Consider the following 25,435-nt stretch of genomic DNA (forward strand, 5'->3'; position numbering starts at 1 on the left):
CTTTGATGTGGCGCTTTACCAAATGCCTTCTGGAAGTCTTAAGTCTAGCATGTCTACAGGCTCAGTGCGTGTTATTCCTGGAGTCATTTATTTACTTCTCCAAATATGCACCAGAGGCCATCTGTGTGTGACTCACGCCACACAGATTGTATCCCTCCCGCACACGTGCACCATTCTACTGAAGCTAACCTGTGCTGTACCTGTCCTGGGAGTGTTTAATGGGGACAGTGTGGAAGAAGCTTTGCTCTGAATCTAACCCCATGCTGTACCTGTCCTGGGAGTGTTTAATGGGGACAGTGTAGAAGAAGCCTTACTCTATGGGCGGTATTCTCCGTTCCCGGGACTAAGTGCCCGCTCAATCGTGAACGGCGTCGCGTTTCGCGACTGCGCGAACATGTCCCAGGCACGACCTATTCTGGCCCTGGAGTGGTTCACGCCGCGCATGCGCAGTTGGGGCAGCTCATTCCTGCGCATGTGCAATTGGGCCGCGCCATTCTGCGCATGCGCGGGAAACTTCTTACGCGCGCCGGCCCCTCACCAACATGGCGTTCAGGGGCCGGCCGCGGAAGGAGGTAGGCCCGGGGGGGAGAGGTCAGCACGCCGATCGGTGGGCCCCGATCGCGGGCCAGACCCCATCGGAGGCCCCCCCCGTGAAGGAGCCCCCCCCCGACAGGCCGCCCCCCCAGCATTCCCGCCAGCAGCAACCAGGGGTGGACGGTGCCGGCTGGAATCTGTCGTGTCGGAGCGGCCGCTCGGCCCATCTGGACCGGAGAATCGCCGCTCGCCGTTTGCAGCGATTCTCTGAGCGGCCCGGCGTGATTCACGCGGCGTTGGTTTCGGGGGGGGGAGAGAATCGCGTGCGGGGGTCGGGGCGGCGTGGTGCGATTCGCGCGGCGCCCCGGCGATTCTCCCACCCGGCGTAGGGGAGGAGAATACCACCCAATATCTAACCCTGCGCTGTACCTGTCTTGGGAGTGTTTAATGGGGACAGTGTACAGGGAGCTTTACTCCGTACCTAACCCCATGTTGTCTGTACCTGTCCTGGGAGTGTTTGATGGGGACAGTGTAGAGGGAGCTTTACTCTGTATCTAACCCTGTGCTGTACCTGTCTGGAAGTGTTTGATGGGGTCAGTAAAGGGAGTTTTATTCTTTATCTAACCCTGTGCTGTACCTGTCCTGGGAGTGTTTGATGGGGACAGTGTAGAGGGAGATTTACCCTTTATCCAGCCCCGTGCTGTACCTATTCTGAGAGTGTTTGATGGGATTTACACTGTCTCTAACCTTGTGTGGTACCTGCCCTGCGGGTGAGGTACAGGTAATGAAAATAGCTATTGGAACGTTGACCTTTATCTTCAGTTGCCCGGAATGCTTGCTGGATGCAGGCTGTGCAGTTGAACCAACTGTACATGACAGTCCAAAATGCCCCCTGACCTTGACTGGGACATCCAGCCTTGGCCCTTAAACTGTTCGAATTGGACAGGCCTTATTATTGCAGAGACAGATGCTGACAGTCATCATCGGGGAGAGGGGTTTTCTTCAGCTTCACACCATTGTCTTGGTCTGAAAGCAGATTAATGGAGTGAGTTCCTAAGTACCCGTTTCCCAAAGAGGTTTTCCAAATAACTATTAATTCTTCATCATGATGGGACAGAAGCAAAATTTCTGAGTCCCAATTCTCCAGGTCCCTCCAGGGTCTCTGAGCAATCCGTCATGTGACTGATGGGACATCTTAATAGGGGCCAGTCACAGCCCATGCCAATTGTGAGCCAGGATCAGATGGTCAGTGTCACTCCCACATCCTGGGGTCAGTGTCACTCCCACATCCTGGGGTCAGTGTCACTCTCACATCCTGGGGTCAGTGTCACTCTCACATCCTGGGGTCTGTGTCACTCCCACATCCTGGGGTCAGTGTCACTCCCACATCCTGGGGCCAGTGTCACTCCCACATCCTGGGGTCAGTGTCACTCCCACATCCTGGGGTCAGTGTCACTCCCACATCCTGGGGTCAGTGTCACTCCCACATCCTGGGGTCAGTGTCACTCCCACATCCTGGGGTCAGTGTCACTCCCACATCCTGCGGTCAGTGTCACTCCCACATCCTGGGGTCAGTGTCACTCCCACATCCTGGGGTCAGTGTCACCCCCATATCCTGGGGTCAATGTCACCCCCACATCCTGGGGTCGTGTCACCCCCACATCCTGGGGCCAGTGTCACTCTCACATCCTGGGGCCAGTGTCACTCCCACATCCTGGGGTCTGTGTCACTCCCACATCCTGGGGTCTGTGTCACTCCCACATCCTGGGGCCAGTGTCACTCCCTTATCCTGGGGTCTCTGTCACTCCCACATCCTGGGGCCAGTGTCACTTCCATATCCTGGGGCCAGTGTCACTCCCACATCCTGGGGCCAGTGTCACTCCCACATCCTGGGGTCTGTGTCACTCCCACATCCTGGGGTCTGTGTCACTCCCACATCCTGGGGTCTCTGTCACTCCCACATCCTGGGGCCAGTGTCACTTCCATATCCTGGGGCCAGTGTCACCCCCACATCCTGGAATCTGTGTCACTCCCACATCCTGGGGTCAGTGTCACTCCCACATCCTAGGGCCAGTGTCACCCCCACATCCTGGAATCTGTGTCACTCCCACATCCTGGGGCCAGTGTCACCCCCACATCCTTTGAGGAAGTGACAGAGTTAATTGATGAGGGAAGGGCTGTAGATGTCATATGCATGGACTTCAGTAAGACATTTGATAAAGTTTCCCATGGCAGGTTGATGGAAAAAGTGAAGTCGCAGGGGGTTCAGGGTGTACTAGCTAGATGGATAAAGAACTGGCTGGGCAACAGGACACTGAGATAGACAAGCTGCAGAGCTGGGCTGACAGGTGGCAAATGGAGTTTAATGCAGAAAAGCGTGAGGTGATACATTTTGGAAGGAATAACAGGAAGACAGAGTACTGGGCTCATGGTAAGATTCTTGGTAATGTGGACGAGCAGAGAGATCTCGATGTCTATGTACATAGATCCCTGAAAGTTGCCACCCAGGTTGAGAGGGATGTTAAGAAGGCGTATGGTGTGTTAGCTTTTATTGGTCGAGGAATTGAGTTTCGGTGCCATGAGGTCATGTTGCAGTTGTACAAAACTCTGGTGCGGCCACATTTGGAGTATTGCGTGCAGTTCTGGTCACCGCATTACAGGAAGGATGTGGAAGCATTGGAAAGGATGCAGAGGAGATTTACCAGGATATTGCCTGGTATGGAGAGAAGATCTTATGAGGAAAGGCTGAGGGACTTGAGGCTGTTTTCATTAGAGAGAAGAAGGTTAAGAAGTGACTTAATTGAGGCATACAAGATGATCAGAGGATTAGATAGGGTGGACAGTGAGAGCCTTTTTCCTCGGATGGGGATGTCTAGCACGAGGGGACATAGCTTTAAATTGAGGGGAGATAGATATAGGACAGATGTCAGAGGTAGGTTCTTTACTCAGAGAGTAGTAAGGGCGTGGAATGCCCTGCCTGCAACAGTAGTGGACTCGCCAACACTAAACGCATTCAAATGGTCATTGGATAGACATATGGACGATAAGGGAATAGTGTAGATGGGCTTTAGAGGGGTTTCACGGTTGGCGCAACATCAAGGGCCGAAGGGCCTGTACTGCGCTGTAATGTTCTATGTTCTATAGAGAGTAGTGATGGAAGGGAGTATCTCAAAATGGAGAAAGGTGACTAGTGGTGTTCCACAGGGATCCGTGCTCGGACCACCGTTGTTTGTGATATACATAAATGATCTGGACGAAGGTATAGGTGGTCTGATTAGCAAGTTTGCAGATGGTACTAAGATTGGTGGAGGTGCAGATAGCGAGGAGGACTGTCAGAGAATACAGCAAAATATAGATAGATTGAAGAGTTGGGCAGAGAAATGGCAGATGGTATTCAATCCAGGCATATACGAGATGATGCATTTTGGAAGATCCAATTCAAGAGCGGACTATACGGTCAATGGGAGAGTCCTGGGGAAAATTGATGTACAGAGAGATCTGGGAGTACAGATCCATTGTACCCTGAAGGTGGCAACGCAGGTCGATAGAGTGGTCAAGAAGGCATACAGCATGCTTGCCTTCATCAGACGGGGTATTGAGTACAAGAGTCGGCAGGTCATGTTACAGTTGTATAGGACTTTGGTTAGGTCACATTTGGAATACTGCGTGCAATTCTGGTCACCACTAATAACATGCCAGCAATTGACCGAGAGAAGAAGGTAGGTGGGGACCTGGAAGCCATTACTATCATGAAAGAGCAAGTGTTGGGAAAGCTAATGGAGCTCAGGATAGGTAAGTCTCCTGGCCCTGATGGAATGCATCCCAGGGTACTGAAAGAGATGGCTGGAGTAATAGCAGATGCACTGGCGGTAATTTTCCAAAATTCGCTGAACACTGGGGCAGTCCCAGAGGATTGGAAAACAGCAAATGTGACGCCACCGTTTAAAAAGGGAAGTAGACAAAAGATGGGGAATTATAGACTGGTTAGCTTAACCTCTGTCGTGGGGAAGATGCTTGAGTCTATTATCAAGAAAGAGATAGGAAAGCACCTCGATAGAAATTGTCCCATTGAACGGACGCAAGTATGGATTCATGAAGGGCAGGTCATGCTTGACGAATCTCTTGGAATTCTATGAAGACATTTCGAGCAAGGTAGACAAAGGGGACCCAGTGGATGTGGTGTACTTAGATTTCCAAAAGGCCTTTGACAAGGTACCGCACAAGAGGCTGCTGCATAAGATAAGGATGCATGGTGTTAAGGGTAGAGTACTAGCATGGATAGAGGATTGGTTGTCTAACAGGAAACAAAGAGTGGGAATAAATGAGTGCTATTCTGGCTGGCAATCAGTGACGAGTGGTGTGCCTCAGGGATCGGTGTTGGGACCACAATTATTTACAATTTATATGGACGATTTGGAGTTGGGAACTACGTGTAAGGTATCCAAGTTTGCAGATGACACGAAGGTGTGTGGCAGAGCAAAGTGTACTGAGGACTGTAAAACCTTACAGAGGAACATTGATACATTGAGTGAGTGGGCAAAGGTCTGGCAGATGGAGTATAATGTCAATAAGTGTGAAGTCATGCATTTTGGTAGGAGTAACAATAGAACGGATTATTACTTAAATGGTAAAAAGCGGCAGCATGCTGCTATGCAGAGGGACCTGGGTGTACTTGTACATGAGTCACAGAAGGTTGGTCTGCAGGTGCAACAAGTAATTAAGAAGGCAAATGGAATTTTGTCCTTCGTTGCGAAGGGGATTGAGTTTAAAAGTAGAGAGGTAATGTTGCAGTTGTACAAGGTGCTGGTGAGGCCACACCTGGAGTACTCAGTGCAGTTTTGGTCTCCACACTTGAGAAAGGATGTGCTAGCACTAGAGGGGGTGCAGAGGAGGTTCACTAGGCTGATTCCGGAGTTTAGGGGGTTATCGTATGAGGAGAGGCTGAGTAGATTGGGATTATATTCACTGGAATTCAGAAGGTTGAGGGGGGATCTAATAGAAACATATAACATTTTGAAGGGAATGGATAAGATAGAAGTAGAAAGGATGTTTTCACTGGTAGGTGAAAGTAGGACAAGAGGGCATAGCCTCAAGATTAGGGGAAGCAGATTTAGGACTGAATCAAGGAGGAACTTCTTCACTCGGAGGGTGGTTAAAGTATGGAATTCCCTACCGAAAGGAATAGTAGACGCTACTTCATTGAATATATTTAAAGATAGGGTAGATGTTTTTTTGAAAAATAAAGGAATTACGGGATATGGCGAGAATGCGGGTAAGTGGTTCTGAGACCACGAATAGATCAGCCATGATCTTATAGAATGGCGGAGCAGGCTCGAAGGGCCGGACGGTCTACTTCTGCTCCTAGTTCTGATTTTCTTATGTTCTTATGAGAGGCTGGGTTTTGCTTCTTCTGTGCACAGGGGGCCTGGGGTTGAGCCGAGTCCTGTGCTTTGGTTGATATCCCGTTGCCCACCTAATGGCCGGAACGCTTTCTTGTTTCAATGAGCAGCTGGTTCTCTTCTTCATTGATGGGTGTGTGCCGGAGGAACACGGACACATGTGGGACCCAGATCCTGTGTATTCCTATGATCCACTCCTTTCCACTTACAGTTCTTCATCCTTTCCGTTTTTCTTGGGAGGTGTCGATGGCACTGACCATAATCTGGCACTGATCATAAGCTGGTCCTCTGTGTAACTGTGTGGAATGATGTTGGTTCTGTACTGCGTCTGATGTTGCGTGTGTGATAAATATGTCACACCCTTTTAGAACGGTGTTCTTGTGTACTTTTCTGGTATGTTCCAGTTTATTTCAGGGTGGGTATAAATAATCCGTGATTGAATCCTGAGGTGGGCTGACGAGTCTGGTATCCAAGGAGAGGAGGTTGAGGTGGGTTATTTGTGCCTCTAGCTTTGCTGGAATGGAGGGAGATATATATTGGTGCGTCCCTGAAAATGGTGGGAAAAGTTTATCCTGAAATCTCGTGACAATTCCAAGCAATCGCCGTGTGGGAAGTTGGGCGCCAGTTTACCACGTTTCCATGGTTTTATCGTGTTTCTCCCTTCTTCTCTCATGAGGCTTTTAGAGATATCAAGTTATATCTAATGATAGTACTTTTTTAAAAATGTTTTTATTGCGTTTTCACATTTTGTATTTCGCAACTCATCTGTTATATGCTACACTTTACATAACATAGAAACATAGAAATTAGAAGCAGGAGGAGGCCATTCAGCCCTTCGAACGATCTGATCATCAAGTTCAATACCCTGATCCCCCTTCCCTCCATATCCCTTGATCTCTTTAGCCCCAAGAGCTATAGCTAATTCCTTCTTGAAATTACACAACGTTTTGGCCTCAACTACTTTCTCTGGTAGCGAATTCCACAGATTCACCACTCTTTGGGTGAAGAAATTTTTTCTCACCTCAGTCCTAAAAGGTTTGCCCCTTATCCTCAAACTATGACCCCTAGTTCTGGACTCCCCACCATCGAGAACATTCTTTCTGAATCTACCCTGTCTAATCCTGTTAGAATTTTGTAAGTTTCTATGAGATCCCCTCTCGCTCTTCTAAATTCCAATGAATATAATCCTAACCAACTTAGTCTGTCCTCATATGACAGTCCCACCATCCCAGGAATCAGCCTGGTAAACCTTTGCTGCATTCCCTCCATAGCAAGAACATCCTTCCTCAGATAAGGACACCAAAACTGCACACAGTACTCCAGGTGTGGCCTCACCAATGCCCTATACAATTGCAGTAAAACATCCCTTTTCCTATACTCAAAATCCTCTCGCTGTGAAGACCAACATACCATTTGCCTTCTTTACAACCTGTTGTACCTAGGCGCTTACTTTCCCGACTGATGCACGAAGACACCAAGGTCTCGTTGAGTATCCACCTCTCTCAATTTACACCCATTCAAATCATAATCTGCTTTCCTATTTTTGCTACTGAAGTGGATAACATCACATTTATCCACATTATACTGCATCTGCCATGCATATGGTCATTCACCTAGCCTATCCATATTCCTGCTGAAGCATCTCTGCATCCTCCTCTCAGCTCACCTCATACCCAACTTTGTATCATCTGCAAATTCGGAGATAATACGACCCTCTGCAGGGATGGGCCACCATGGGAGGGAGGGTGAGAGGGGGGTGCTGAGGGGCAACCGGAGAGGGCTGGGACTAACTGTGCCAACCCTGGGATCGTGTGTAGCAGTTCCTGGAATAACCCTTGTCCCTGTCTGTCTGCCCCACCGACCACCCATAACCCCCACCGATAGCCGAGGCCTCTGGCCATGCGGCTGAAGACTATCACTAACAGGGAATTGGCAATCATGGTTAAGTGAGCACCTCACACGACTCAAGTGGAACCCCATGGGTGGCAGGCTATGTAGCATGTGGGAGTCATTGCTGAGCATCCCAAACGCACCTTGGTGCATGGAGGTTGCTTGGACATTTCAGGAGGCAACACCACACACGGAACATCCGAACACCCAGAGGTGGGACACAGCTCCGGGGACATGTCCACGGCCGGAGGGTGGGTGAGTGCCACGGCACGTGGGAGGGGACCGGGGGGGGGGTGCCTGCAGAGAAGGGCCAAGGGTTCATACAGCAGCCCACATTGCGGAAGAAAGTGACAGAAGCACCATAAGCGTTGTGCACAAAGGGCAGCACGGTGGCACAGTGGGTTAGCCCAAAAGATGTCCAGGGTAGGTGGATTGGCCACACTAAATTGCCCTTTAATTGGAAAAAATGAATTGGGTACACTAAAAGTTTTCTTTAAAAACATACTGGTTGTGCACAAAAGTGTTTATTGTCTTTGACAAATCCCCACCCTCCTGATGGTGCTGCCCCCTCCCCAACCCCCCTTGTTGGCTCACTTGTTGGCAGCACGTGCACGGCCATGCCGGCTTGTCCTGTATGCTGGCTGTGAGTTGTGGTCTCGGCAGAGGAGTGAAACATGGGAGAGCTGAAGGTCACAGTCGCCACTCCATGGGACGGGTCCGGGTTGCTTCTTTTGTGAAGACGGTGGCTGAATAGACTCGGACTGTTTTCATTAGAAAGACGGAGGTTGAGGGGTGACCTGATAGAGGACTACAAGATTATGAGGGGCATGGATAGAGTGGATGGGCAGGCACCCTTTCCCAGGGTGGAGGAATCAGCCACCAGGGGGCATAGGTTTAAGGTCCATGGGGCAAAGTTTAGGGGAGATGTGTGAGGCAGGCTTTTTTACGCAGAAGGTGTTGAGTGCCCGGATCGCGTTGCCAGGGGAGGTTATGGAAGCAGATACATTAACGGCGTTTAAAAGGCATCTTGACAAACACATGGATAGGATGGGTATAGAGGGATACGGCATAAGGACATGCTGAGGGTTTTGACAAAGGTTGGTATCATGACCGGTACAGGCTTGGAGGGCCGAAGGGCTTGGTTCTGTGCTGTATTGTTTTTTGTTCTTTGTTCAAAGTACAAATTTAGTTCCTCAATCATTCCTTTGTTGTCCATCATGAATTCCCCTGTTTCTGACTGTAAGGGGTGCAGTGATCTGTAAATATGCTGGTATGTTAAGGGTTAACAACTGTATCATCGTGCTAGACAACCACTAGATGGCTTTGTATATAAACTGAACTCAGAGGATCTTCCCGCCTCTTTGTATCAGGAGTGACTAGACAGCAGAATGTTAGAGAGAGATAGCTCAGTTGGCATGTGTAGTTAAACATTATACTTCTTCTTATGTACTTAATCGTCAGTAGTGTTAAAAAATAATTTAGAGTACCCAATTCATTTTTTTTCCAATTAAGGGGCAATTTAGCGTGGCCAATCCACCTACCCTGCACATCGTTTGGGTTGTGGGGGTGAAACCCACGCAAACACTGGGGGAATGTGCAAACTCCACACGGACAGTGAACCAGAGCCGGGATCGAACCTGGGACCTCGGAGCCGTGAGGCAGCAATGCTAACCACTGTGCCACCGTGCTGCCCCATCATCAGTTATAGTTGTGGAAGAGTGAACAAACTCATTGATATTTAGATTTGTTATTCATTAAATGTTATTTGCTTAATTTGAAGATTGATAGTTTCATTGAACTACAACCATCAGACCATTCTGGAAGTAAGCAAAAGAGTAGCGATGTATTACAATCACGTCATATAACAAGGGGTCTGCATTGTTTTGTATCAATCTTTTTCTCTTTACATACCTATAGAAAGTCAGTTTTATGTTCCCCGCTAGCTTACTTTCATATTGTATTTTCCCCTTCTGAATCAATCCCTTGAATCCGCCTTTGCTGAATTTTAAACTGTTCCCAAATTCAGGCTTTTATTGCCAATTTGTATGCCTCTTCTTTGACTCTAATACTGGGCGCGATGTAACCAAGAGGTTTCTAAGTGTGGTAGCAAGCGAGAGGTGCAGCGAGCTTCCCGACGTTTGGACCAGCAAGGCCGTCACCGTTATAAATTGGTCGACTTAACAAGGCCCCACAGGCTTCACACCTCAAATGCAGATCCTCTAAGGGCTCGTCCTCCAGCCCTTTTTGGTCAGCACGTCCTCCTCCTCAGAGGTGGCTACACGTTCCTCCTCCTCTACTTCTAGCACATTGCCTCAAAGCTCTGCCAGGTTATGGAGGACATGGCAGACCACCACAAAGTGGGAGACCCTCCCGGGGTGGGGGCTGTACCGCAGCGTAGCACCAGAGCGGTCGTGCCATCAGAACTGCATCTTGAGGAGTCCGATGCATCGCTCAATGACAGCCCGGTTGGCCACATGGCCTCGTTGTATCGGACCTCTGCATCAGTCACTGGCCTCCGTATTTGTGTCAACAGCCAGGTCCTCAGCCCTTATCTCCTTAGAGCCAACTGGCCATCCTGGGGTGATCCTTGAAGAGGCCATGGATGTTCGACTGCCCTAGGATGTAGCTGTCATGCATACTCCCTGGGAAGCGTGCACACACGTGCATGATCCTCATGTGGTGGTCTCATGGGAGCTGGACGTTCGGAGCATGCAACCCCTTCCTATTGGTGTAGAGCACTCCTTGACGGCCCAATGGGCACAAGGCGACATGCCTGCCATCTACGACCCTTTGGACCTGGGACATCCCATCGATGGTGGAGAATCCTGCTGCCCCAGGTATCCCGTTGGGCCTGGTCCAGGTTAAAGTTGATACAGTTTTCTGCCGGGGCAAACAGGGCATCCGTAAGTTTGCGGATGCATTTGTGGGCCATAGCTTGTGAGATGCCACCCAAGTCCTCGCTCGAGCCCTGGAATGATCCTGAGAGGTTCAGGGCAGCAGTGTCCTTGATGGCCATTAGGAGTGGGTATCCTACTCCTCCACTTGATGCCAAGTGCACAAGGACATGGCACAGTAGTCACACTGTTCCCTCTTGAGCTGGAACCTCCTGCGGCACACGCTGTCTGTCATCTGTTCAAAAGACCAGCGATCAGCCTGTTCACCTTGAGTTGTCATCGGCCTCCCCCTCTGGGTCCCTCCCTGGCCTAATGGGTGGTCGAATCCTAAGGGTGTGGGGCGGGGTCCTGCACATGTCCACCGCCACTGACTCCTCAGGTGGTGCAACGGATTTGGCCGGTGCTGCTTTCCTGAGAAAGCGGTATATCCGTTTCGCAGGGGATTCCTGCCTAATCCTCTTGCTCTGCCTGATGGTCAGTCATTCCCTTCCTGCCTGTGGAGTCTGAGCCTGCGGTGTGAGAAATATATTGAACACGCTGCCTGGGGAGGTAGTGGGAGCAGGTACGATATCGACATTTAAGGGTCATCTAGACAAATATATGAATAGGGTGGGAATGGAAGGATACTTACTCCGTAAGTGCAAACGGTTTTAGTTTAGGCAGGTACCATGGTCGGCACAGGCTTGAAGGGCCGAAGGGCCTGTTCCTGTGCTATATTGGTTCTTTCTTCTTTGTTCTCTTTACGTGTTAGCCACAATACTCTTTGCCTTGTGGATGATCCACAGTGTCCCAGCCCTGAAACACGGGCTTCCAGGAGCTGCAGCTGGAGACACTTCCTGCACACATGATGGTCTTGGGAACTGGAAACGTTCCTGGCCTCCCACATGAAGCAAGAAGAGCACACCACGGCTTGGAGTTCTGCTGCCATATCTTACCCTTTGAATTAAATTTATCATTTTAATATCAAATCATTTTAACTTATATTAACTAATATTAACCAGGGCCCTTCTTCTCTGCTCCTTGTTGTTATAGAATATGTAAATGTACTCACCCAGTCAGCTCATTTATCCTTTATCCTCCAAGTTTGGTTCCCTAACTTATCTTATCAGTTATTTAAGTTTCAGCTATTTAGACACAGTTCCTAATATCAGTTACTCACCAAACTAATCAACTTACCACGTTCTGGTAGCACAAGTGTATAGCACTGTGGCTTCACAGCGCCAAGGGTCCCAGGTTCGATTCCCCGCTGGGTCACTATCTGTGCGGAGTCCACGTTCTCCCCGTATCTTCGTTGGTTTCCTCCGGGTGCTCCGGTTTCCTCCCACAGTCCAAAGTGCAGTTCAGGTGGATTGGCCATGTTAAATTGCCCTTATTGTCCAAAAAGGTTAGGCGGGGTTAAGGAGATAGGGTGAAAGTGAGGGTTTAAGTGGATCGGTGCAGACTCGATGGGCCGAATGGCCTCCTGCTGCCCTATATGTTCTATGTTCCTGTGACCAGCAAAACCAGCACACTGCTTAAACAGCAAAAAGGCTCCGAACCTCGCGTTGCCTTTATCCTCCGACAGCACCAGTGTCCCTCATAGCTCCGGTACGCTCTACTGCTCGAGGATGAGTGAAGGTCTCGATCCTCGTGTTCCCCCTATCCTCCGCCAGCAGTACAGTGTCCCTTGCAGGTCCAGTGCTCTCTTCTGCGCCCCCCCCCCCCCCCCCCCCCAATCCCACCACTCAGTTTAAAAGCCGCTCTGCTTCCCTAGTCATGTGGCTCAAAGAACGGCGGACTCAGCACGGTTCAGGTTTTTACCGCCCCAATGGTGCAGATCTCTCCCCGGTGCCCTATGAATCAGAACCCACTTCTCCCACGCATTCCTCTCCCTAATCTCTAACCATGAACTGCTCCTTTCAGGTCAACCAGGATAAGACGGGTGATCGAAGCTCAGGCCTGGGATATCTGGAGCACATCTGTCAGCTCATCGAGACTATTGGCCAGTTACAGGATCAGAATAAACAGCTTCAGAAACAGGTGTGGATTGCGGAGAGAGTCCTGAAAGTGTGCAGGATGAAAGAGGTAAGAGGTCCATGTGAGTGTTCGGAGTGTGGCTGGGGTTCGGTACATTCCCTGAATGGTCTCATGTCACTAAGCCCTTTCCCTGCAGGCAATATTCAAGCTAATGAACAGAAACTGAGGGAAAACATCCTCCTGTAATTTTAAATGAGTAGAAGTGATGTGAGGAACATGTTTTCGCTCAAACGGTGGTGGAGTCCAGAACAATAATAATAATCTTTATTAGTGTCACAAATAAGCTTACATTACAATGGTGTTATTGTGAAAAGTCCCTATTCGCCATATTCTGGCACCTGTTCAGGTACACAGAGGGAGAATTTAGAATGTCCAATTCACCTATCAGCACGTCTTTCGGGACTTGTGGGAGGAAACCGGAGCACCCGGAGGAAACCCACTCAGACGCTGGGAAAACGTGCAGAGTCCATACAGACAGTGACCCAGCCGGGAATCAAACCTGGGACCCTTGTGCTGTGAAGCCGTTGAAGTCTGGTGTGTGTGTTTTCGATGAGATAGTCAAAAGGGAATTGGATTGTTAACTGAAAATAACAAATCTGCAAGGATACAGGGATAAGGCAGAGAAGTGGCATTAGGTACTGTGTGCTTTCAGCAAGCCGGTCCAGACTTGATGGGCCGAATGGCCTCCTTTCTGCACTGTACAGATTCTGTGATTTACAATTGGTGCATTCAAAGGATAAAGAAACTCATAAGGGTTGGGCATATTTATTAATGATCAGTAGGTTTAATTATTACACTGATCTAGAGATACATGGCAGTGGTGTTGGCACACCGAGGGTTAACAGGTGGGGCTCAATATTACTGGAATGAACTGTGGTCCCGTCACTGAGGATGAAAGTGAGAGATGAGCCCGAGCAGCAACAAGTGAGTCCTGAGCTTCATTGAGACAGTGACTTCTGAGGCTGCTGTATCGCACTGCCACCAACTGCTGAGAGTCCAATCACAGGGCCAGAGGCTCAGCAGCGCCACCAGGAATGGTGGTAATGCTGGGGTAGCTGCTGCGAGGCAGGAGCAACCTCATTGGGTGTGAACCCTGAAAGAAAGCGGAATGGGACTCGGGAAAGCCAGGGCCCAGGAGGGCAGACCCAGGCAACTGGGTAAGTGAGGGAGGATTTCTTGTCAGACAGAGAGTGTCACTGCCACAGGGAGCCCCCTCCATGAGCCAAAGGGACTCCAAAAGGGAGGTCACGCCTCGGAAACCCACTAAGAGACCACCAGGTTTCAGCCAGCGCTGATTCATTGTTTGTTTAAGGACATCATGCACAAGATCATTCAGACTGTGCTGACACAGGAGATCTGTTCACATCCAGATCATGGCTCGGATATTAACGATCGAGTGTGGGAATGGGAGGGTGAATAGGGATGAGTGTGAACCTGGGAAATGGGGAACAGGCTGAGTGTCTCCAACTATCCTTACTAAGAAATGAAATGGGTTTGGAGGAGGATCAGCTGTAGGTTACCTGGTTTAGAGTAGGAGTGCAATATGTATGTTTCCCTGTGTTTCTGTTTGTGTGTGTGTTTCTGTGAGTGTGTGCTTCTGTGTGTGGGTGTTTCTGTCTATGTGTGTTTCTGTCTGTGTTTCCATGTATCTGTGTTTCCGTGTGTTGCTGTCTCTGTGTATTTCTGTACTTCTGTGTGTGTGTTTCTGTCTGTGTATGTTTCTGTGTGTGCGTATCCGTGTGTGTGTGTTGATGTGTGTTGTGTGTGTTGCTGCTGTGTGTCAGTGGTTCTGAGTGCGTGTGTGTTTCTGTCTGTGTGTATTGCTATCTCTATGTGTTTGCCTGTTGCTGTCTGTGTGTTTCTGTGCTTTGGTGTATACTTTTGTGTGTGTTTCTGCGTGTGCACATGGACACGCACACACAGAAACACTGTATGTGTTTCAGTATGTGTGCATTTCAGTGAGTGCATTTCTGTGTGTGTTTCAGTGTGTGTGTTTCAGCGTGTGTGCATTTCTGTCTATGTGTTTCAGTGTGTGTGCATTTCAGTGAGTGCGTTTCAGTGTGTGTTTCCGTGTGTGTATTTAAGTGTGTGTGCGTTTCAGTGTGTGTTTCAGTGTGTGTTTCAGTGTGTGTGTGTTTCAGTGTGTGTGTGTTTCAGTGTGTGTGTGTGTTTCAGTGTGTGTGTGTGTTTCAGTGTGTGTGTGTTTCAGTGTGTGTGTGTGTTTCAGTGTGTGTGTGTTTCAGTGTGTGTGTGTTTCAGTGTGTGTGTGTTTCAGTGTGTGTGTGTTTCAGTGTGTGTGTGTTTCAGTGTGTGTGTGTTTCAGTGTGTGTGTGTTTCAGTGTGTGTGTGTTTCAGTGTGTGTGTGTTTCAGTGTGTGTATTTAAGTGTGTGTGCGTTTCTGTGTGCGTTTCAGTGTGTATGTGTTTCAGTGTGTGTGTGTTTCAGTGTGTGTGTGTTTCAGTGTGTGTGTGTTTCAGTGTGTGTGTGTTTCAGTGTGTGTATTTCAGTGTGTGTGCATTTCTGTGTGTGCTCCAGTGTGTGTGCATTTGAAAAATGAAATGAAAAATGAAAATCGCTTATTGTCACGAGTAGGCTTCAATGAAGTTACTGTGAAAAGTCCCTAGTCACCACGTTCCGGCACCTGTCCGGGGAGGCTGGTACGGGAATCGAACCGTGCTGCTGCCCTGCCTGGGTCTGCTTTAAAAGCCAGCGATTTAGCCCAGTGAGCTAAATCAGCCCCCCGAAAACTGAATTGGGTATGCAGCTGGGGGCCTCTGATCCCGTGGGGGTCCCCCATGATTGCCATTCCTTCTGGTCACAATTTATGGAGACCAGTGCTGGACGGCGCTCACCCGCATTTCTGTATGTGTTTCAGTGTGTGTGTTTCAGTGTGTGTGTTTCAGTGTGTGTGTTTCAGTGTGTGTGTATTTCTGTGTGTGTTTTTCAGTGGGTGTGTGTTTCAGTGTGTGTTTCAGTGTGCTCACTCCGTCATTCTGTTGTTCACTATTTCACTCCCTCTCTCTGTAGTTCACTTCCTCTCTGTGGTTCACTCCATCACTCCCTCATCTGTAGTTTACTCCCTCATTCACTCTGCAGTTCACTCCCTCTCTCTGTAGTTCACTCCCTCTCTGTAGTTCACTCCATCACTCCCTCATCTGTAGTTTACTCCCTCATTCACTCACTCTGCAGTTCACTCCCTCACTCTGCAGTTCACTCCCTCATCTGTAGTTCACTCCATCACTCCCTCATCTGTAGTTTACTCCCTCATTCACTCACTCTGTAGTTCACTCCCTCATCTGTAGTTCACTCCATCACTCCCTCATCTGTAGTTTACTCCCTCACTCTGCAGTTCACTCCCTCACTCTGCAGTTCACTCCCTCGCTCTGCAGTTCACTCCCTCACTCTACAGTTCACTCACTCGCTCTGCAGTTCACTCACTCGCTCTGCAGTTCACTCACTCGCTCTGCAGTTCACTCACTCGCTCTGCAGTTCACTCCTTCGCTCTGCAGTTCACTCACTCACTCTGCAGTTCACTCACTCACTCTGCAGTTCACTCACTCACTCTGTAGTTCACTCACTCACTCTGCAGTTCACTCCCTCGCTCTGTAGTTCACTTGCTCACTCCCTCATCTGTCATTCACACCCTCATTCCCTCACTCTGTAGTTCACTTCCTCTCTCGGTAGTTCAATCCATCACTCCCTCAACTCTTTAGTTCACTCCCTCAATCGCTGCAGAAACCTATTCTGAAGAATAGAACCCTCTCTGCCCCCAGTTCATCTCTTCTGCTTCTCAGCTGCTATTTGTAAAATGTTTGGTTTTTATTTAGGAAATTGAATGCTCTTTGACCTGAACTGACATTGTGATTATTACTTGGGGGTTTGCAACAATGGCTTTGCAGTACGTATGGGGACGGGCATAGGGGCAATTTTGCTGGTTCATTATCACACCAATCCTTTCCTAGAAATTGCTATCTAACACCGTCACTTTCTTCCTTCCCTAACCAGGATTTTTTCTTGAATCACTGTTCCTGTGGAGCTGTTGGGATCTATCAGAGCCTTGCCACTCTCCCTGATCAGCAGAATGGAATATCCACCAACTTCACCAGCCTCGGCAATTCCTTCAAGCGGGAGAACTCGTCGCAGAGCATTGGCCGATTGGACAGTATCAGAAGCCAAGGTCTGTGTCTAACTGCTATCTTTGCAACTTTGTTTCCAGGGTGTTCACAGCTCCATTTCAAAGTTGGAAACTCAATTTGGAACTCAGTTTGGAACTCAGTTTTAGTTCAATCTCACAATATATGATCCTATTAGGGACAAAATTCGTCAGGATGGAGGTGTAGTGGCTAGTAATGCAAAGGCCCAGGCTAATGCACTGGGAACACGGGTTCAAATCTCACCATGGGACTGGTGTCATTTAAATTTAATAAAAGATAAATCTGGAATTATAAAGCTAGTCTCAGTAATGATAACCATGAAACTATCACTGATTGTTGTAAAAACCCATCTGGTTCACTAATATCCTTTAGGGAAGGAAATCTGCCGTCCTTATCTAGTCTGGCCTAATGTCATGCCAGAACAGCAATACCTGACTCATCTCTCCTCTGTAATCGTGGTGCAAAGCCACTCTGTTGTGCTAACCTGGTACAGAAACCACATCGTCTTCTCGAGGGCAATTAGAGATGGTCAATAAATATTGGCCTGACCAGTGACGCCCACATCCCATGAAAGAATAAACAAGTTACACTGGCATCATAACCTCCAGGGTATTGATTAGCACGGGTCCGGGAATTCCCACATATCCCAGGCAGCTGGAGATTGGGACTCCTGCCTTCTGTACATGTGATGCTTATGGCCTCCTCTTGGTATCCCATATTCCTTATCCTCTGTGTAAAGGGGATAATGGAAAGATTTAAGGATAGAAACTTTGCCCATCTTTGGGGGTACAGGCTGCTTTCATGGCTCAGACCTTCTCTTAGCCCCATTTACCCTGTTGAAAGCCGCAATGCAGTAATTCAGTGGGCATCACAAGGTTGGCATCCTGCCCACTTTGCACCCAATGGGCGCGAGGTACATCACAAACCACGCACCAGTTTTTGGGGAGCTTTTAAATTTATTGCCCCCACTTATGTTCCTTCAATCTGGTACTCAAGAATCAGGGGAACGTGGCAGCATGGTGGTGCAGTGGTTAGCACTGCAGTCTCACGGCGCTGAGGTTCCAGGTTCGATCACTGCTCTGGGTCACTGTCAGTGTGGAGTTTGCCCATTCTGTGTTTGCCTGGGTTTCGCCCTGTTGCCATTTCTTTACCTGCTATAAATATGGCAATCAATAAGGTTGCCCTTTCTTTCTTTGGATGTCGATATTATATTGCTCAGAGTTGCCAGGTATCAAACGATACCACCACAAGGTTCAAACGGATATCGATCAAAGAGCCAGACACCAGTTAGTTAGTTCAAGATCAAGATCTTTATTTACACACACAATTAATCATGTAACATAAACACTACTAGTTAAACTACACCTATCAACTATGACAACCTGTACTTAACTTCAGACACCCGGCTTAGGTCAGAGGAACAGTGGCCTTTGTTCGAATCTGGATCTATCGGGTCTGGAGAAGTAACTGCTACCCAGCTGGGCTCATCCATCTGGTAGCGAGCGTTGAACTTGAACTTGCTTCTGGTGGTGCTGCAATTGGAAGTTGACGTTGCCGGAGCGCCAGGTCCAAGAGAGGCCGAACACATGGTGGTCTCTCTCTTTATCCTTGGGGGTTTTTGCGCTCTTTTTGGCGATCCTTCAGTTTGTACCCCACTCATTGGGTAATTCTTGATCACTGTATTCGATTTGAACCAATAAAGGGGCGGGTGCCTTGATGGCTGGGCGTGTCCTAAGCGGCTCGTATGCCACTGTTGTTTATACTTCGCGAGTACAGGGAGTGGCGCCGAAATGTCTGGGGTTGTATCGGTTGCTCAAGTATCAGTCCTTTGTCTGAACGGAGATGGGGCCATCAAAATTGGTTGGGGGTTTCGATACCGTCTGGATTCTTCACTTACAAATATATCCAAGCTCTGAGCCTGCCTGAACCTTGCATTGTGTGGTAGTCACCACTCGTGATATATTGTGTGTATTACGGCACTGCCCACATATTACTGGTACGACGGTAAATCCCTGCCTTCTGGCTCCGCCGAGCAGGCTGAAGTATAAAAGTGTGTACTCTCCTGCGCTGCAGCTATTCTGGTTCCAGCTACAGGAAGCACAACATCTTGTTCAATAATGCCTCGATTGTTCCACCATTCTCGTCTCGTGGTAATTGACGGTACATCACATTGTCCATTTTTCCCGTTATGCTTTGCGACCGTCCATGTTCCTAATTGTAAGTGGCCATCCCAGATGGCTACAACCCCACAACCCAAAGATGTGCAGGCTGGTGGATTAAACATGCTAAATTGCCATTTCATTGGAAAAATTGAATTGGGTGTTCTAAAATTTTTTTAAAAGAATCAGGGGGACAAGGTGTGTCCAGCTTTTAAAATGTTAAATAGAAAGAGCGTGGAATGTCTTATTGGCGATGCTTCTTATGTAACTGTGGATGTATTAAAGGTTTGGGACAGAGACGACTGGAAGACAGTTTGCAGAAACCCAGTGCGGAGAAAGACAAATCATCGTGAGGTTGATCTGATGCACTGTCATGAGGAGCCCAGCTACCTGAACTCCCGACACCAGGATCACCAAAAGGTGAGTGTCTCCGATTTTTAACTTAAAGATTTGAAGAGGTTCAAATGATTAAAAAACCTATCAACAGATTTAAGATAGCTAAGAGTATCATTGTGTGACAATTAGTTGAACCCTAGGTGGATTGACATGTTATAAAACAGAAAATGCTGAACATTATAGGTCAGTCAGCAAGTGGTCAGAAAAGCAGCCAAGTTAATATTCAGGTGGCATTGCTGCCTCATGGCACCGAGGACGTGGGTTCGATCCTGGCCCTGGGTCACTGTCCGTGTGGAGTTTGCACATTCTCCCCGTGTCTGCATGGGTCTCACCCCCACAACCCAAAAATGTGCACGGTAGATGGATTGGCCACGCTAATTGTCCCTTAATTAGAATTTGTTTTAAAAACGTTAAGGGGCTGGATTCTCTGATTTCCAGGCTATGTCCTGACGTCGGTGTGGGAACGATGGCATTTTATGACCGCAAATTCGGCGCAAAATGGCCACCGATCCTCCATCTGGGGAGCTAGCAGGCAGGCAGCGTAGAGCACCCGGCTCTAGCTGCCGATACAGTCGGAGAATTGCCGGGTCCTTGGCCATGCAGGCGCACGGCGGCGGCCTACAGCGTGTGGACCCGGCCTGCCAAATAGTTCCCCCTTTGGCTGGCTCCCAACTCCCAGACCACCTCTCAACAGTGCCATCCCGCCCCTGCCAAAGTCCCCCCTGCCTGCGGATCGGCTTTCCCCCCGACTGAGTCCACATCCGCCAAGCCGAGTTCCCGACAAATATGCATGAAAGACCCACGCCGTCGGGAACTCGCCGTTGGGGCGGAGCCTTCAGGCAACGTCCAGAGGCGTCAGTATGGTGTGCAGCACACTCCTAGAGTACGGCGCTTTGGATGGGCAAGCATTTGGCAAAAGCGGTGCCGACTCTGATTTTTGGCGCGAACATTGATTCTCTGGCCGTTCGCCGAACACAATTTTGGCGCGGCAACCGGAGAATCTGCCCAAAATTTCATAGAACATAGAACATTACAGCGCAGTATGGGCCCTTCGGCCCTCGATGTTGCGCCGACCTGTGAAACCATCTGAAGCCTATCTGACCTACACTATTCCATTTTCATCCATATGTCTATCCAGCGACCACTTAAATGCCCTTAAAGTTGGCGAGTCTACTACTGTTGCAGCAGGGCGTTCCACACCCCTACTACTCTCTGAGTAAGAAACTGCCTCTGACATCTGTCCTATATCTACACCCCTCAATTTAAAGCTATGTCCCCTCGTGTTGGTCATCACCATCCGAGGAAAGAGACTCTCACTGTCCACCCTATCTAACCCTCTGACTATCTATATGTCTCTACAGTAGTCCCCCTTTATAACGCGTGTGTTGGGGTCCAAGACCCCAACCCGCGTTGTATCCGAGCCGCGTATATCCATGATGGGGGTTTTAAATTTATTTAAAAATCTATGCTAGCGCTTCCCATTGTGAGTCTACGGGGGGCGGGGGGAGAGGTCAGACCCCCGTAGATTCATAATGGGAAAGCGCTAGCATAGATTTTTAAATAAATTTAAAACCCCCATCATGGATCCAATTAAAATTTCAGCGGCCGGCTCACTTTGATCCGGAGAGGGAAAGCTGCTCTCAGTGAAATAATCAGCCGGCCGCTGAAATTGACACTGCCGGCTGCTCTCTCCCTCCATCCAACTTTTAAGTTTTAATGTTTCTGATTGGAGGGAGAGAGCAGCCGGCAGTGTCAATTTCTTTTTTTTTTCCTCCGGCTCGCCCCCTCTCCCCCCACATCCTCCAACTAGACCCCTCTCCCCCACAACCCTCCGGCTCGCCCCCTCTTCCCCCCCCCCAACACCCTCCGGCTCGCCCCCTCTCTCCCCACACCCTCCGGTTCCGCCCCGTCTCCCCCCACATCCTCCAACTCGTGTCGCGTCTTTTCGTCCGACGTCACTTTCGTCCACGTCTTTTGGTCCAACGTCTTTTTGTCCACCCGTCTTTTGGTCCAACGTCACTTCGTCCAATTATCCAATTACAAATTAACTCCGTATAAAACTGAACATAGCCTTCTTTTCTCACATCTCCAGTATTCTTTTCCTAGGTTTGGACTGCTCGAATGAAAATCGTAGATATAGTTATTCCATCAGCTACTTTCCTTTACTCTTCGTTGACACAATGAACTTTGCCATTTCGGGATGGGCGAATTAAGAAAGAGAACGATAATATCTATCCTTTAACGAGGCTCGTTAAGGAAAGAGACCGGTAATAAAAAATCCTTTATGCATAAAAAGTTAATGTGGGGAGTGGAGTCGAGTGCTACAAGTTACAAAAAAGTCAAGTTACAAAAAGTCTTAGACAAAAAAATTATTAGTAAACTTTTAGATTTTTAACTGCATTTTTAGATTTTTAAACTGCATTTTTAAACTTGCATTTTACTTGCATTTATCAATTACTGTGCATTTTAGCAACTAAATTCACTTGCTGTATTGTACTTACATTTATCAATTGAATGGTTTTATACGGAGTTAATTTGTAATTGATAATTGGACGAAGTGACGTTGGACCAAAAGACGGGCGGACAAAAAGACGTTGGACAAAAAGACGTGGACGAAGTGGCGTTGGACGAAATGACGTCGGACGAAAAGACATGAGCACCCCTCCAACTAGACCCCTCTCCCCCCACACCCTCCGGCTCGCCACCTCTCCCCCAACACCCACTGGCTCTGTCTCCTCCTCTCCCCCAACACCCACTGGCTCTGTCCTCCTCTCCCCTCTCCCCCCCCACCCCACCCACCTCACACCCTCCGCTAGCCCCTCTCCCCCCACAATCTCCAACTAGCCCCCTCTCTCCCCCCACACCCTCCTGCTCGCCCCCTCTCCCCCCCCCCCCACACCCTCCGCTCGCCCCCTCTCCCCCACACCCTCCTGCACTCCCCACAGCGTCCAGCTCGCCCCCTCTCCCCCCACACCCTCCGGCTCACCCCCTCCCCACCCCTCCGGCTCGCCCGCTTCCCCCCCCTCTCCTCCCCCGTCCCCCAACACCCGCAGGGCCCTCCTCTCTCCCCCAACACCCGCAGGGCCCTCCTCTCTCCCCAACACCCGCAGGGGGGTCTCCCCCACACCCGCAGGGGGGTCTCCCCCACACCCGCAGGGGGGTCTCCCCACACCCGCAGGGGGGTCCCCCCCACACCCGCCCCCCCTCCACTCCCCCCCCCCACACCCGCCCCCCCTCTTCTCCCCCCCCAACACCCGCCCCCCTCTTCTCCCCCCCCAACACCCGCCCCCCTCTTCTCCCCCCAACACCCGCCCCCCCTCTTCTCCCCCCAACACCCGCCCCCCCTCTTCTCCCCCCACACACCCGCCCCCCCTCTTCTCCCCCCACAACACCCGCCCCCCCTCTTCTCCCCCCACAACACCCGCCCCCCTTCTTCTTCTCCCCCCCAACACCCGCCCCCCCTTCTCCCCCCCAACACCCGCCCCCCCAACACCCGCCCCCCCTCTTCTCCCCCCCTCTTCTCCCCCCCCTCTTCTTCCCCCCTCTTCTCCCCCCAACACACCGCCCCCCCCTCTTCTCCCCCCCAACACCCGCCCCCCTCTTCTCCCCCCCAACACCCGCCCCCCCTCTTCTCCCCCCACAACACCCGCCCCCCCTCTTCTCCCCCCACAACACCCGCCCCCCCTCTTCTCCCCCCACAACACCCGCCCCCCCCCTCTTCTCCCCCCACAACACCCGCCCCCCCCTCTTCTCCCCCCCAACAACCCGCCCCCCCTTCTCCCCCCAACACCCGCCCCCCCAACACCCGCCCCCCCTCTTCTCCCCCCTCTCTCCCCCCTCTTCTCCCCCCCCAACACCCGCCCCCCTCTTCTCCCCCCCAACACCCGCCCCCCTCTTCTCCCCCCCCCAACACCCCTCCCCCCCTCTTCTCTCCCCCCAACACCCGCCCCCCTCTTTCTCCCCCCCCAACTACCCGCACCCCCTCTTCTCCCCCCCTCTTCTCCCCCCCACCCCAACACCCACCCCCCCTCTTCTCCCCCCCCCCAACACCCGCCCCCCCTCTTCTCCCCCCCCAACACCCGCCCCCCCCTCGGCAGTGTCAATTTCAGCGGCCAGCTGATTGTTTCAGTGAGAGAGCAGCTTCCCTCTCCGGATCAAAGTGAGCCGGCCGCTGAAATTGACACTGCCGGCTGCTCTCTCCCTCCAATCCAACTTTTAAGTTTTAATGTTTCTGATTGGAGGGAGAGAGCAGCGGCAGATTCAATTTCAGCGGCCGGCTCACTTTGATCCGGAGAGGGAAGCTGCTCTCTCACTGAAACAATCAGCTGGCCGCTGAAATTGACACTGCCGGCTGCTCTCTCCCTCCAATCAGAAACATTAAAACTTAAAAGTTGGATTGGAGGGAGAGAGCAGCCGGCAGTGTCAATTTCAGCGGCCGGCTGATTATTTCAGTGAGAGCAGCTTCCTTCTCCGGATCAAAGTGAGCCGGCCGCTGAAATTGACACAACTGACAGTTGGGGTCCATAAACCCCCCCCGCGGTATATCGCGAACCGCGGTATTGCGGAGCGTGGTATAACGGGGGACTACTGTATTAAGTCACCTCTCAGCCTTCTCCTCTCTAACGAAAACAACCTCAAGTCCCTGAGCCTTTCCTCGTAAGACCTTCCCTCCATACCAGGCAACATCCTAGTAAATCTCCTCTGAACCCTTTCCAAAGCTTCCACATCCTTCCTATAATGTGGTGACCAGAACTGCACGCAGTACTCCAGGAGCGGCTGCACCAGAGTTATGTACAGCTGCAGCATGACCTTGTGGCTCCGAAACTCAATCCCCCTACTGATAAAGGCTAGCACACCATATGCCTTCTTAACAGCCCTATTAACCTGGGTGGCAACTTTCAGGGATTTATGTACCTGGATGCCGAGATCTCTCTGTTCATCTACACTACCAAGAATCTTGCCATTAGCCCAGTACTCTGCATTCCTGTTACTCCTTCCAAAGTGAACCACCTCACACTTTTCCGCATTAAACCCCATCTGCCACCTCTCTGGCTGTTCTGGCATTGGGAACATTTCTGGTATTTTGTGCCTGTAGCTTTACTCTCCGATTATCCCTTTGAGTTCCAAGTTAAAGTGTGTTCCTGTACTCAACCCAATGGTGCCCCTTCCTCAGCTCCACAGAGACATTCAGAAGCTGTCATTAGTTCTGATTCACTGTCACTTTCAGTTAGTTTTTTGAGTGCAGATTTATTGATCTTAGTTACCTAACTTTGGTGGGTATCTCTCTCAGGAAACCAAGGGCAGTCTCTGATTGAACAAGTTGCAGCTACTCTGTGGGGTTCGCCGGCCTTTTCTGCCTCCCATTTTCCCTTTTGATCTTTCGGAACCCTTTTATGTTTTATTCTGTCATGGGACATGAGCATCAGCATTTATTGCCCATCCTTAGTTGCCCCGAGAGAAGTGGTGGTGAATTGCCTTTTCGAGCCTCTGTAGCCCATGAGGTGTAGGTATACCCACAGTGCTGTTAAGGAGGGAGTTCCAGGATTTTGACCCAGCGACAGTGAAGGAATGATGATGTATTTCCATTCAGGAAGATGTGTGACTTGGAGGGGAACGGCCAGGTGGTGGCGTTCCCATGTATCTGCTGTGCTTGTCCTTCTAGATGGCAGTGGACGTGGGTTTGGAAGGTGCTGTTGAAGGAACCTTGGTGAGTTGCTGTATTGCACATGAAAATTAAAAAATGAAAATCGCTTATTAAGAACATAAGAACTAGGAGCAGGAGTAGGCCATCTGGCCCCTCGAGCCTGCTCCGCCATTCAATTAGATCATGGCTGATCTTTTGTGGACTCAGCTCCACTTTCCGGCCCGAACACCATAACCCTTAATCCCTTTATTCTTCAAAAAACTATCTATCTTTACCTTAAAAACATGTAATGAAGGAGCCTCAACTGCTTCACTGGGCAAGGAATTCCATAGATTCACAACCCTTTGGG

At 50.0% G+C, this 25,435-nt stretch overlaps 1 protein-coding gene and 1 long non-coding RNA gene across 2 annotated transcripts in view; both read left to right on the forward strand.

Moving 5' to 3' along the window:
• Positions 1–17,059, forward strand: part of si:ch211-250c4.3 (uncharacterized protein LOC100535981 homolog) — a 50,572-nt gene extending 33,513 nt beyond the window's left edge. The window contains exons 3-4 of the mRNA XM_038773911.1: positions 12,620–12,781; positions 16,739–17,059. Of these exons, the coding sequence (XP_038629839.1) occupies positions 12,620–12,781; positions 16,739–17,035 (459 nt within the window). The 3' untranslated portion in view covers positions 17,036–17,059. The remainder of the gene's footprint in view (positions 1–12,619; positions 12,782–16,738) is intronic.
• A 2,272-nt stretch (positions 17,060–19,331) lies between these two features.
• Positions 19,332–25,435, forward strand: part of LOC119950840 — a 28,320-nt gene continuing 22,216 nt past the window's right edge. Inside the window, exon 1 of the long non-coding RNA XR_005457442.1 lies at positions 19,332–19,466. This is a non-coding gene — a long non-coding RNA (uncharacterized LOC119950840). The remainder of the gene's footprint in view (positions 19,467–25,435) is intronic.

This window comes from Scyliorhinus canicula, chromosome 16 (assembly GCF_902713615.1).
Source record: "Scyliorhinus canicula chromosome 16, sScyCan1.1, whole genome shotgun sequence".
NCBI classification, from domain to species: domain Eukaryota; kingdom Metazoa; phylum Chordata; class Chondrichthyes; order Carcharhiniformes; family Scyliorhinidae; genus Scyliorhinus; species Scyliorhinus canicula.